Source organism: Taeniopygia guttata, chromosome 15 (genome assembly GCF_048771995.1).
Source record: "Taeniopygia guttata chromosome 15, bTaeGut7.mat, whole genome shotgun sequence".
NCBI classification, from domain to species: Eukaryota; Metazoa; Chordata; class Aves; order Passeriformes; family Estrildidae; genus Taeniopygia; species Taeniopygia guttata.
Window position 1 is genome coordinate 3,411,385 of NC_133040.1, and position 14,473 is coordinate 3,425,857.

The following is a 14,473-nucleotide window of genomic DNA, read 5'->3' on the forward strand; positions in this document are numbered from 1 at the left end:
TCATTTCAACGTGCATATTTATCACTTTCCCCTTGCAAGACATATATTTGAATTTACTTTTGGTAAACATAACCATAGGAGATGCAAATAAGTGTTGGGGAAGCATAAATAACTCCACATAGATAGACACACACTGAGACAGCAAACACAGACACGGTTCACCAAGGGAAACCCAGAAGTGCAGAGCACGCCCTGAGGCTGCCACCAGTCCCAATGGCTTTGCTCTCATCCACCAAGCCAAGAGGATTTCTCCTGCTTTTGCTTTGCAGCAGCTGGTGGGAGAATAAAGCTGGGGAGGAGGAGTCTAAAGTTGCAAATATTCCATGAAAGCATCATGGCAAGTCCTGGCCCTGCAGTTTCCTGCAATCTTCTTCAAGGAATGGTTCCAGTTGTAGGAAGTTGCAAGTCTTTCACAGTGTGAAAGGGTGGAGGGGCATGGGGACCACCATGAGGGAGGAGCAGCAGGTCATCTTGCAATGTCCGAATTGCAGCCAGCCGATAAACCTTCGTGTAGGAACATCGGGGCTAGATGCTCCATCTAGGTCCTCTTCTGCCCTCTCTAAGGTGCTGATTCTTCTTTAGCTGAGAATAATCTTCAACGGGACATCATGCGAACAAACTCTGCAACCAACAACACAAGACAGCCCTGAACCAGAAGGCATCCATGGTCTCCAGCCCAGCTCTCATTCAGGGTGAGACTGGGAGTCCCCAGGCTGCCAGCAAAGTCTGTGTGCTCCAAAACTGGCCCTGAGAGCTCCCACAACATGGGCTTTAGTCCTTGCATTAGATATGGTGATAAGATCCCTCCAGCAGGTCAATTCATTGCCTTGGACTCCTTCCCAGCCACCTACGGTCTTGTTTGCACAAGCAACTCTTTGTGCAACACTACAGCAAGCATTGTCTCCCTTCACTGTAACTTCAGGGAACCTTGATTTACAGTTTTGGGAACACAGTATGATTTCTTAGCAAACTTGCCAGTTCACAGAGATACCAGTGTGGGAAAGCATGAGTGTTGTGCCAGTATCTATACAGGCATTCTTGCAGAGAAAAGTTCACTTTAAGGGACTTCTTGTATTTAAAGATACATGTTAACTGTAAGGATACCCTGGATCTATTTCTTGACTACCCTGAAGTTTTTGAAGACAATTGCAATTGTTCAAAATGAGCGTAAATGCCATCAAATATAAATGTGTTTTCATTCTGCACTTGAATTGCTGAAGAACTAATGACTCTGTAAAGAGCAGGGCAGTGGAAATTACCCCCTTTACTTCTCCTTTTCCGTTGATAGAAGTGTCCTTTGACAACTAAAGTGGTAACTCACAGAGAAATTGATACTGGGATAGCATTTCATGTATTTTAGCTGTCTAACATAATTTAGCTGTGGGAAACAAGGAGAGCTACTGTCTGTAATCAGCCAGTGCATTAGAACAACCGCAGCTACCAGATACTTTCTAGGAAGACACTGGTGGTATTCTAATGTTTTCAAAGCCCTCAGAGGCTTCAGTAATCCTGAGGACTGAGATGCTTTGTCATGTAGGAGACCCAGGAATACTGCTGAGCCAAAAAAATTATATCCATTTTACTTTAATTTTATAGTTCCTGTACTTCACCCTTACTGCAAAGGGACATCTGGATTTCTACCAGGGGAAAAAGCAGCCTGCCACACTCTCACACCTTCCAGCTCTTACATCTTCTTAGCTGTCTGATATCAGCTGCTTCCTTGCCAGAAACCCTGGGCTCTATTAATATTGCTCCTGCCACAGCTAATGGCTAGGATAGTAGCCTAACCACTCTTATTTTTCAAAGTCCTTCTGGCATGAAAAGTGTGAGAAGAAATTAATTATCTCTAGGATTTAACATGACACCTATGGATCAGATATCTGCAGCCTTAGTGAGCACAGCTAGCATGTGACCATCTTCTGGCATAAAGGCACAGAAACAAATTCTCTCTAAAGCCATATAACAAAGGTGAGCCAGAGGAAATGGAAGGTGCAATGCATTCTCCAAAGCAATTCAGCCACCCCACAGCTCTTGCAATAGATTTAAAGAAAGGAAAATGCCCCATAAAACAATTGCAGGCACAGCATGTGTGCACCAGGATCTGTTTCTGTATGACAGGTTTTATCTCTTATCATGCTAGAATTATGGAGATCCAATTGAACCTGAGATGAAGCAAGAGATGATACACAAATGAACAATTCATCTGACTGAAAAAATAAAGTTATTTTTTCTCCATATTTCAGAACCCTGAGATCTGAGCATGCAAGTCTTCAGCTTCTGATTTGAAACTGACTCACACCAGGAGAGATGGACAGTGAGCATTGATCCCTTCTCACCTTCAAAATCAACACGCCCATCTCCATTCAGATCCACGTCCCGGATGATCTCTTCAATATCCCGGTGACCCACCTGCTGCCCTAGAAGTTTTTTCATGGCTTCTCGCAGCTCACTGGTGCTGATTTCCCCATCTCCATTGGTGTCAAACTGCAAGTACATGAAAAATACCAGCAGGGGAAATACAGTTAAGGGAAACAGATATTGCTCTGGATTGGTTTTTGTATTGTCTTGCTCCTGAGTGCCCTGTATTTTCTCCATTCCTTCCAAGTCCCTCCTTTTTCTTCTTTGAGTATCTTTTGGATCCAGTCTGTCTTTTCTCCTCAGAAAACCCTTGCAAATGCTGTGTCTGCACCAGCTTTTCTTTTCTTTTCCTTGCCTCAAGAGTTCCCTTATCTTAGCAATATTCTCTGCTCTTCCCTTATTCCATGCCTGACTGGGCTCTTTCTAGATGTTCCACTGTGCTGCTCTCTCCTCCTCCTCTTCTCTTCTCCAGTGAGTCTTCTCTCTATCCTGTCTTGTGTTGCTCACTTCTCTGGGGGCATGCACACGAGATCACTCACCTCTCTGAAGGCATCACGGAGTTCTTTTACACCAATCATGTCTGCAGTCTCCGCTAGAAGTTTTGGTCCCATCAGCTCAACAAAATCTTCAAAATCCACATGGCCACCCACTTGGGACAAGATGAAAGATTGTGTGTAAGAACTCCATAAGTTAGCCAAGACCAGGACTCACTTTGCATTTCTGTGTGCCTCAGAGAGCACTTGGCCCTTCAGGAAGCAAAGCGCAGAAGGTGTGGGACAGTGGAAGGAAAATGAGAGGTATCTTCTGCATTACGGGCTGGGCAGAATGAGCCCAAGCTATTCCATCCTGGGCTGCCATGGACTGTCACACCCTTATTGCATCACATAGTACATATCAGAGGCTTGATCGCTCTAGTGCTTATAGCAACACTCTGCTGCGCCTGTGCCAAAGGGCATAGCAAGGGCACAGCGTGATGTTCCTGCAGAGCCTGGGCAGTGCCCTGCAGCAGTGATGCAGTCCTGCTCCATTACAGCAGCTAATGTATGTCCAACTGTTTATTCATTGTATTAGTTCTTTTACTTATTAGTGCCCTGAGAGCTGTCAGCAACACTCTCAAATTCCCAAGCAGTTGTGTGCCAGGTTTATCAGCTGCTTTTGTGTGCGACTGGTTGAATATGTCACAGCTGTTCTCGTTTCCTTGACCAAGTAATTTGTCCTTTTAACATAATCCCGTGTTAGAAATAACATACACTAAATATGCTTCTCCCCACCTGGCTGAGGGTGATACCCTGCCCTGCCACAGATGAGAGCTGACAAAAACGATGGTGAAAGACAAGGGTCACAAACACAGTTACAGTGAATCAGATGCATTTGTCACATTTTTCCATGACTGCAGCAGATACTCCCATCTGATGCTGCCAGCACAGCTCACTCACGGCCCATCCCCAGGCACACAGCAGATACACAAAAAACCACCACAGACCAACAGCCCATCCATCACCCATCTAAATGAAGCATCCCAATCTTCCCAGGCTTGCTCTTCAGTCCGACACCATCTGACAGCAGCTTCAATGTGACAACACACAGAACCTGTGCACCGGTGCCTGACTGCACACATTAAGGGCAGTTTTATACCTGACAACAGAAGCAAGAAGGACAACCCTTCCACTCACTGTTCCCATATACAGTACAGTCCACACAGTCCCTTTGATAAGCAAAAACAAAGGCATCGACTTCTAGGGACCACAAACAAACAGGAGAGATGGTAAGAAATGAAAATCAGAACCAAAGAAGAGGGGAAAAATCCAAAGGAAAAGAGGCAGCCAGAGACTAAGAGAGCCTGAGGAAATTATGCAGGGTGCAGCAGCAACAGGCAGGTACAGCTGGGTGTGTATTACTCACAGTTCATGTTGATCTGCTGGGATAGCTCTATTAGCTCCATCTCAGTAGGCATGTAGCCCATAGTGCGCATGCAGTTCCCCAGGTCCCTGCAGTTAATAAACCCATCCTTGTCTTTATCAAACTCCTTAAAGGCTTCTCTTAATTCTGCAGGAAAGGAAGAACAATGTTGTCAGTGACAGCTTGAAATACCTTTCCCAAGAAAACTCCCCAGAATAAACAGCACTTTATGAAGCCAGACTCTCTAAGATACTCAGCATTTTCCCACCAGATCTCCCTGCATGAGGCAATGACTGGAGCAAAGTTAAGCTCTTCTGTCAGCAGTGCTGCTGGCCCATTCCTGGCTGGAAAGCTTGCTTGGACTACGAGCATCAAATATGCTTCTCATTGCTAAACTGTGCTCCCTAAAGAAACTGCAACTAGTATGTTTTTCCAACATTTACCTCTGCATCTATTATATACCTCTCACTGTAGGAATTAGCAGGTAAGACAGCTTCCTTGGAGTCATATTATAGTATCATGCTCCACAACATTTTCTGTGGGAGCTGGAGTTCTCTCACAGCCAATATCCCATTACTTATTTATCCTCTCACCCTGAAGAATATGGAATGGATGCAAATTCCTTCACAGTCAGAACTCTTTCAGTTTTATACATTATTTCTTTTGCTGGGGTTTCCAGGAATTATTCTAGTAATCATCTCCCTTGATTTGCCCCAAATCATTTTAACCCATGGGGACCATCATGAAAGGGCCAGCCAATAGGTTTTCACTGGGCAGGGAGAAAGAGGACAAAGAAGGAGCAACAAATTTTACCTTCAATTTCTTCCGGACGCAGCTCTCTATCCTGCAAAAAGAGAACACATTATGTTAAAGACATTCATTGGCCACAAACATAGTTTCAAAATAGCACTTGTTGGTACAAAGGATTCTGGAACAAGCCAGAAAGTGAGAGAAGAAACAAGAAGGTGATGACATGTTTAATACCATCTACCTAGGAAGGCTTCCCAGCTTTCCTTCCCAAAGAGAGGGGTGTTAATCTGCACAGATTTCTCTGCAAGCCCCTCTCCCTCTCATCTGGTGGACAGAGGAATGACAGGTGGTCCCTGAACAGAATAGACCTGGACCAACACAGCATGATTTGTGGCCTCCCCACTGATGGTATTACTGGCACCTTCATGAAGCTGCTTCATCATTCCCCAGCACCAAGTTCTGGAGCAGAGACTGTCCCTGTAGCAGTTATGATCTCCTCTGGAGCTCTGATTGTATTTCTACTGCCACTCCCGCTGACACACACAGATCAAAGCAGCTGGAAGCAGTCCTTGTAACCAGCAGGTTTAGACCATCATCTGCTCAGATCACTGCTTGATCTCTGTCCTTCTGGCAGGACAGCAACAGCCATGAGGTTTCTCACAGTCAATGTCTCAGTGATGTCTCCTACAATCTGTCCCAAAAAAAAGGTAGTAATTTCCCCCTTCCCTCCAGCCTCAACTCCATATACAAGCATTTTGAAACCAGTCATGAAGGCAGACACACAACATATCCATCATCAAGGTCATCTACAAATTAAACAGGACAAGGATTCACCATGTTCAGGAAACACTGCAACTTCAAACATCCAATTTGAATTTCTCTGAAGAAGGGGGAGGATATAAGAGTATAGGAAAGTCCAACACTGCACCAGGAAGAAGATGTGAGCATGGAAATGCACTGCTTTCTGGTTTAAATGCTCTTTCTAATTCATCTCATGGGCTCCCAGGCAAATCCAAAACATCTGAGAATTTGGAAACACGGAAACGCGATCTCTTTTGTCGTCTCACTCTCAGCTTTTCCTCTCAACTGTGAGGAGTTTCTCCTTGCCTTCCAGGTGTCCTCCAGCCTCACCACATGTGCCTAGAGACGGTGCCTTTGATCCGTTTGAGAAGGATGATTCTTTGCTATTTAACCCAGGCTCCTCTGGAAACTCTAATGGCAGCTGCTCAGAGTGCATAGCAAACTAGGACGCATACTGGTTTACGTCTGTGCAGAAGTGGGCTGTGCCAGAGAAATGACCAGCTTGCCACTCATAACCTTCCCAGAGGCATCTCTGTGCTGGATGGAACTGTCAGAGCGTGCTGGCTCTGCCGTTTCATCCTTCACAGACCTGGTATTTTCAAACATGTCATCCCATTTGTTCTGCTTCATCAATACCAAGTAATAAAACAATTCAAACTCCTCAGACCGGCTGCAGGAGGCATAATTGCCCTCCTGCCTTAGGCAAAATAACAGAAGAAAACCACCCATTATAAGTTCCAGCACCTTGTGCACTTTATTCCACTGCAAACAGTGATCCCTGGAGATAGTGGCTGGGTGCACAGCAGGTGCAGGGCTGTGAGCACCAGTGCCGTGGTACAAAGGGTGTCATGACTCACCCGTGGTAGCTACTGTCTTGTGAGAGGGGCCAGGGTAGGATCCGGGCCCTCCTCCAGCACAGTCCTCACAAAACCATCCTCCTCCTCCTCCTCCCTCTCTGAAGAACACATTGTAACTGACATCAGTGACACTTGTCAGAAGTGGGGGCTTCAGCACTGTCTCTAATTTTGCACACCAAAGAATTTGCATTTGCCAGAGATTGCAAATGCAGAAGGAGGGGGAGGGCTTATGTCCCTCCAAAAATCTGACTCAAGTGATAACTAACATCAGGAAGAGGTTTTCTGTTTTAAATTTGAAAGATCCCCTAAAATGATTAAGGAGTAAAATTGCTTGGGATAAAATGTGCTGAATCTCTCTAAAGCTTTCGGAAAATATATGAGAAAAGAAATAAAACTATTCCAAGAGTTTAGATCCTAGATATGAGCAGAGGTGACCCCCAGAGAGTCCATTATACTTAATGGTCTTACCCTCATTTATTTCTGTTCTATGTACAAGAAATCCTGTCGGCCTAGAGAGTCAGTAAAAGTAAAGCTATGTATTAGATGCACTTATTCTACATCAGGGTACTTAGAGACATCACTAATCCTATTTTGGAGACCTCTCAGGGTACAGTGAGCTTCCATGGCCTAAGCAGGATGGACACTTGTCCAGCTGTCCACTAGGGAGCTGGACCTATCTCCTGTGACAGGTGCTCTGTGCAGGTCAGCAAGTGTACTTGTGCGAGAGGTGTTTCATGTTTTAGTGACCTGGCACAGGGACTGTGTGATCACTTAATGGCTGAAGGTTAGGAAGATCAAAAGCCTTTTTTTGATCAATAATGACACATAATTACTCTTTTTTGAGTTGCTGGTTGAAGCAGAGTTTTCAGAAATAAAAACCTACATGTCTCCTACAGCTGTAGATGACCATATCAACACACAAGTAAAGCACAGGTTTCTTACAGAGGCAATAAACCTCTGGTTCTGAGGCAATTGGGGTGAGCTTTGTTTCACCACAAGAACATGCAAGGCACTGGGTAAATATCTGGCAATGCGCATATTCACTCATACATATCCATAAAAGGTGCGTTAATCATATTAAATTCTGCTTGTCATTAAATTCATGTTATTTGGGGGCAAAAATATCATTTAGTTCCTGTAAAGACACAATATTGGGGTGCATACATACAAGCACATATTTTTATGGTTTGTATATAAATACATACACTGGATGCATATGAGCACCTAGTTACAATAGGTGTGACTGAATGAATAGAAGTGCTTTTGCTATTTCTCTCTCTCTGTGTGGGAGGGTAATAACATTTGGTAGCCTGGCACTATTTGCAAATACAAGGATAGCCTGATGTTCCTCAGTTTAACTGGCTGGGATTGCTGCAGTGTCAGGCTAGGTATGCCAATGCACAGGAGGTTGTGTCTGGGTATCTGTGAGGAGGCAGCTGTCTGCTTGTATCTGCTGATACTAGCGTGCTCACCGTGAACTGGTAGGAACAGTATCAAATATGGACAGCTTGTTCCCAATACAGATGCCCTGATTTGCATTTAACTGGCAATTTAGGCTTTAAATGCTAATCTGAGCTGGGAATGAGAGATGGGCGTCTTGCTGGAAAAAGAGCTTTAAGAACTGGACTCAGGAAAAGTCCATATGGTTATGCAAGTCATGAAGTCCTAAAACCTTTTCCTGAATTCGTATAACGGCTACTCGAGTGTAGGTTTGGATCTATTTTCCATAGCTGCAAGTTTAGAATCCTCCTTTCTTGGTATTTAGGCACAAGGGTATGTGCACATCCTTCAGGTTAGACATTTGCCTGTGACTGTATTTGCACTTGGAGCTGGAGCCGGGATGCTCGAGATCCAGGGCTGGGAGTCACAGAGCTCCACGCAGACGGAGCACGGGGGCGGCTCCGCATCCCCGACTCGCGTCCACGTGGCTTTGTGCGTGTCTCGCCCCGCTGGGTGTAACTTACGTACAGGCTGCCTGTTTTCTGCGAAGCCCTTCCTCAGGAAGATGCATGCTGGCCCCAGCAGGTTGTGCATGACGGCGCAGTTCTGGGCCAGCACCATCAGCGGACCCTGGTACTCGCCAGCCGACGACCCCTCTTCGCTCGTCTGGACAGCTTTATAGCTCGTCTTCTCGTCATGGCGGATCTTCCCAGCCAACCAGCAGCAAGCAAACAACACAACAGACCATGTTACCTCCCCATCTCGTTCCTCTGAAGTTTTACTGAACCGCCTCGCAGAGACATAATTGCTAAATTTCTTTCATCTGGTGCACACTGCGTCCCCCCGCCCCCCCGGCTTATTAGGATTTGTACAGAAGCAGTAAGTCCAGGAGTTCACTTTCAAAAGCTGAAAGAAAAACCAACCACGAGAATTTCTCTTTGAAATTACATCAAACTCTCAGCAGTGCTCACATCTACCCAGACACAGCCCAAAGTGCCACACTCCCACAATCAGCCCGAGTTAACACTGCCTTGGACAAGCTGCAAAGGACAAGCACATCCCAACTGAACAGTACGTGTGCCAGCCTGTGCCCCGGGCAGACCAACCTGCCGGCTTGGCCAGGGTATCCCCAGGAGACCAGGCAGAGCCTGCACAAAGCCACGGCACAGGCACCACGTTACTTTTCAGCAACACAGCATCACACGCTTTATCACGTTTTCAGAAGTCCATTTACAGCATCAGGTGGCCCTGCCAACTGCAGGCTCACGCTGCCTTGTGCAGCTACTAATTAGTTACATCCTCACCGTTTGAGGCACTTATTGCCTTGGCCTCTTTTAATCACTGACAGTCCCAAAGTGGAGATCAGACACGGGCATGACATTTTTGAGTGTTTGCAATTGCACATTTTCTAAGTGCACACGTCCTGCTAAGCTAAGGCTCCAGAACAGAATCCAGCACTGGATTTTATAAGGAGGCGCTGCTTTCCTTTTATAGAAATGCATTTCCCTGGCTCTGCAAAAAAACTCTTATCCTGATATTCCCATGCAACTATAAAAAGCCAACACAACCCACAGGACCCTTGGTTTTACAGAATAAACATTAATCATACATTAGATTTCTCTTCAGGAATGATTCTACTTTTACAGCCAGTACTCCCAGGGGTGATCAGAGAAGCTCTGTCACTTGTCAGAGTTTCTATTAACCCTTTCCTGAAAGCCTGAGGTAAATTTTCAGGCTAAAAGACCAGACACAAACACCCCCCATTCACACTTGTCTGAGACTATTGTATCTACTTGCTGTGTCTGCCATGTGCTATTACATTGCATGCATGGTTTGTAATTTGCCTTTTTGTACACAGTCTTACACCAATCTGCTCATGTATAATGTCATGTGAATATCAAACATCAAAACAAAAATAACTCAAAAAGCAAGCCAGGGAGAAAGAAAATGATGAAGCAGAAAAGCATTTTCATTGCAGTCGTGGCTGAGAAAGGAATCGGTCTCTGATTAATTCTGACACCTAAGACATTTGTCCTTAAAAAACCAAAAGATGAGCATCCATCCACAAATGGCATATTACTAGCTCAGCTAAATGTCAAGACATCTGTGTTGAGCTACACAGCTTTGTGACATCAATGCAATATATTTTCAAAATTATCAGCTTTATTTCCTGGCACATCTTTCAGTTTAATATACCAAATAATATGAATCACTTAAATACCCCACATCAGTTCTGTGTTTACTTCCAGTGAAGCCACATGAAGGATGCAAAGCCCCACAGCCCCAAATGTTAATTTGCTGACACTTCCAGTCAATAGTTTATTACCAAGCTATACAGCAGTACCTCATAATAGTCACCCCATTATTTTTCTGTCTCAATAGAGGCTGCCAGTTTGACAAACAGTTGAGCCACTGAGGACTGTGACCAGACAAACTGCTGCAGTGCCAGAATACCAAGGTGAACATCTCAGTGAGGCTCCCTGCTCTGCCCTGTCACTGCAGGCAGGATTTATGGCATTCAGTGTTCCCTCTGGCAGCAGTCTTACAGGTTCTTCTGAAAATATCCACTCAGGTTCCCTTCACCATGCTCCTTCTACATCGCAGAAGACAGGGCAAGGGAGATGTGATATTGGTATGGGGCAAAGAAACATCAGCCACCCACTACAGGGGAAACAGCAGTATGCATGACAAAGACAATGCAAGAATAGGACTGGGGAGATCAGGCTTTCCCAGTCCTTTCTTAGTGAAGGACCATTAACCTTCCTGGACAAGTCCAGCTCTTGGCTGTGTCAGACCAGCAGATTATGGAGTGGGAAGAGACCTGGTTGATTTAGAGACGGCCATAGTGGTGGAGAGGTGTGGTAAAGTGAGGGACCTGCATGTCAAAGCTTTTAATTTCTGTGCAGCAGAAGCACACCAGGATTCACTTCATTTTGGGCTTGAGTGTCAGAGGGACTTTGCAGAACAGCAAGCCAAGAGGGGCCTCAATCCCAGCTGCAGTATCTCTTGGAGGGAAAAGCAGCCAGGATAGCTTCCACAGTCACTTGCAGGGACATCGTGAAAACAGGAAACTGAAGCTTCCAGCAAAAGACAGGGAGTCAAAGCCTGAACAAGCAAGGTAACCTGGTGTCATCTATACCTAGATCAAGCCAGCTGGTGCCTGGGAGTGAACCCCAAATTTTGGGTTGAAATCATGTATTCAAGAGTTCAGACTGTCACTCAAGAGCAGCTTCCACACATGTTGTCTGCAGTCCCTCCTCTTTAACAGTTCAGCAAAATGAGTTTGCTCAAAGTAAAATCTGAGATAAACTACTGGGATCATATAACAGCCAAGTGAAACTGGGCAATGTTAAGACTGATCTGCAAAGTCTCCACTATTATCATGCCTGTTGCGATGAAAAGAATGGCCGAGTACCAGGACCTATCAGGATGAGTGCCTTATTTCATAGCTCACTAGACTGATGTCTGAGAAATTCTCTAATTCAGCTTTGCAACAACTTTTGATCTTCAGTCCTGACATCCCAGGCCTTGTAAGTGGGCACAAAGTGAGTTATTTGAAGCAGCTTTTAGGAATAAAGCCATAAATTACTTCAAAGACTGACAACACAATTTACAGGTTCTTGAATCTACTTCAATTCAAGCAGCCTGGCTACCTGTCAGACTTTAATTGTAATCGCCTTGTACAGCTGCAGCCAACTCCCTTTATTCCAAGTTGAAGGCAACCTACAAGCAACCAAGTTCATTTTTCATATGTGCAACATTTGGGTGAACCTCAGCTATTTCTACATCTCCCTGCAGGTCACCCTGACCTAGGACTGGTCTCAGCACTGCCTAAATGCTTGGTAATGAATTCCCTCATCAAGTACCCCAGCTCCCCCACAGCCATTACTGGCTTTCTTTACAGCAGCCAAGATAACAAGTAAATTGTGTTTCTAAACAGAAGATGCCAAAATGCAGCCAAAGGAAACTCCACGATGGAGGTCTTCTCCCAGACAGCTCTCTCACAGAGAAGCTTTCCCAGGCGGTAAGATCTCCTGGATAAAGCATCTTGATGGCAGTGGCATTTCACTGTCATCAAGGTCTCCACAGAGGCAGCATCTCATTGCAATACTTTGGATGATCAGCATAACTTTATAATGGAGAATGAACTGCATAGCTTTTTGCTGAGCTGTTAGATTTGCAGCAATGCCAAGTGAGAACCGTGTGGTTGACAGGTACACAGTGCTGTAAGATCTTCCTCAGTCAAACAGGAAATGTTTCTGGGGCATGTCACTCTCATTTCAACCCAGTCCAAAACAGCAGAATTATTCCTGGATTTAGTTTGCCCCAGGACCACTGCAAAACCTCAGCAGAATAGACTGTGGGCTGAATCCTAACAGATACACGTGGCAGCTCGCAGGTGAAGTCCAGCTGGGCCCAAGCATGTAGACACATGGGCCACACTGATGTGCAACATGATGCACAAACACACAGCCAGGGCCTAGTGTATCCACTCACAAGCAGATGCATGGACAAGCAGAACAGAGAGAAGAACATGCTTCTGTATCCAAACACATACCAACAAAACAAATTGTTTCATATGCAAGGATGGACAGACATAAAAACATGTGCATGTCTACACACAGACTTCTGTGAGGACGTGCACCAGCAGGTGAGCACACACAGCACCATACAAGCAAGGGCATGTGTGTGATAGACAGAAATGCCCCACTTCTGCACTTAGAGTAAACCTGCTCAGGCACTCGGGATGCAATGCAGAGACGTAAAGAGCTAAGGACACACACGTACCTCAGATGGTCCCATAGGTGTGCATACTCTTACACAGCAATGGCAACTCGTGCAGACTCGTGACCCTTCACTACACATGCATAAATGTCCCTACACCCATGACACACGTGATTGCTCAAGCAGGTAACTCTCAGCCAAAGCACGTGCACACGCACAAGCTCACACATACACCCACACATCAAGATGCCCTGACAGAAGTGTGTCAGCACACTGTGCACATCGACAAGCACATGCTTGCAAGTACCCAGAGGAGAGCTGTACACACACAGTGAGCAGGACACAAGCCTACACACACATTTATTTATACATATTATGGCTCTCAGCATCCTGGGCTCTACTGGCTGCACTTGCATGAGCAGCTCTTACAGAAAAAGTCTGGTGAAGAAACTGAATCCTTCATACTCATCTCTGTGTTTCTCCCACCTCCCATTCTCATCTGCCCACAATGTCACCCATCCCAAGAAGCAGGGCTGGAAATGCACAGTGCATTTTGATTCGGGGAACATACCTTTTTAGAGAGGTTTCTCAGAGGAGACTTCACACAGTTGCCCATAATATGTTGAAGCTGCCTTTCCGGTGGACTTGGTTATAAAGGAACTGAAGCAATTGATCCCATTAAAGGTATTCCTTGGGAGCAAAGCAAGAAAGGCAGCACCAGGCAAATCCAAACAGCTACTGGCTGCTGGGGCTTTCCCTCTTCAGGGAGCTTTTTCTCTCTCTGCCTCTCTCTCTCCGTATTTTACTTTATGTTCACTTTCTTGAAGAGATGAAGCAGGAAGGAGAGGGAGGGGAGAGAAACAGACAGAAAGAGAGGGAGAGAGAGGGAGAGAGAGAGTGAGTGAGAAGGGGGGAGAGAGGGAGGCGGATGTATAATCTACATCAGATTAATGTTCAAATCCCTCCCACCCCCCTCAATCTGCAGGCAAGATTGTTTTGCTCATAGGAGAGGGCTGTTTCAGGGAGAATTAAAACAGAGAGGCAATGCAAGAAGTGATTTCAGTGATGAGTTCCGTGAATCTAGCTAGTTTGGGTCCACACAGCTTCTGAACACTGCATCCCTACCCACCCCCCTTCTAACTCCTCTCGGCTTTTCAATCACCACAGCGCTAGGCTGGCCAGAAGGCAATCCACTTAGGGGCTTGGAGCAGACCACAGCTTGTTTCGGAGCAGAAATTTACTTGGGTGAGACCTGTTTCAGCTTATAAATACCAGCAGACCTAGAAGTGTCTGATTTTTTTTCTGTCACGGTGGAAGCAAGCCTGGAGACAGCTGTCCTGGGACCCTACAACACTCTCAGTCCCAGGACAGTAATATTTAACCACAAGGGAGAGACGTTGAGCCACTCTTGCAGTAAAGTTTCTCCAGCTTTCTGCAAGTAAAAATCAATTGGCAGTTTAACCCACACAAGTCTGCGAAGATGGGCTCAGACCTGAATCTTAAATCTAAACAGCCCCAGGTAAGATAATGTGAATCAAAGAATTTTGATGTCAGATCCATTAATTTCATTTGCAAGAGCACAAGTCCTGGAATAAATCAGAGGCACCTGAGCCTAGAGGTGGCTCTAAACTTTGGACTTTATG

The 14,473-nt window shown here is 45.4% G+C and overlaps 1 protein-coding gene across 6 annotated transcripts in view; it reads right to left on the minus strand.

Annotated features, from left to right (window-relative positions):
• The window catches only part of CABP1 (calcium binding protein 1), a 26,650-nt gene continuing 12,177 nt past the window's right edge, over nucleotides 1–14,473 (minus strand). For 2 of the 6 annotated variants that reach the window (XM_030285815.4, XM_012578146.5), the window contains exons 2-8: nucleotides 13,402–13,650; nucleotides 8,634–8,810; nucleotides 5,071–5,101; nucleotides 4,261–4,404; nucleotides 2,898–3,007; nucleotides 2,337–2,484; nucleotides 1–621 (exon numbers count right to left, since the gene is read on the minus strand). In XM_030285815.4, coding sequence (XP_030141675.1) covers nucleotides 596–621; nucleotides 2,337–2,484; nucleotides 2,898–3,007; nucleotides 4,261–4,404; nucleotides 5,071–5,101; nucleotides 8,634–8,810; nucleotides 13,402–13,446 — 681 coding nt within the window. In that variant the 5' untranslated portion in view covers nucleotides 13,447–13,650 and the 3' untranslated portion in view covers nucleotides 1–595. The remainder of the gene's footprint in view (nucleotides 622–2,336; nucleotides 2,485–2,897; nucleotides 3,008–4,260; nucleotides 4,405–5,070; nucleotides 5,102–8,633; nucleotides 8,811–13,401; nucleotides 13,651–14,473) is intronic. The other 4 variants (XM_030285813.4, XM_030285816.4, XM_072936217.1 and 1 more) reach the window with 3 other exon arrangements.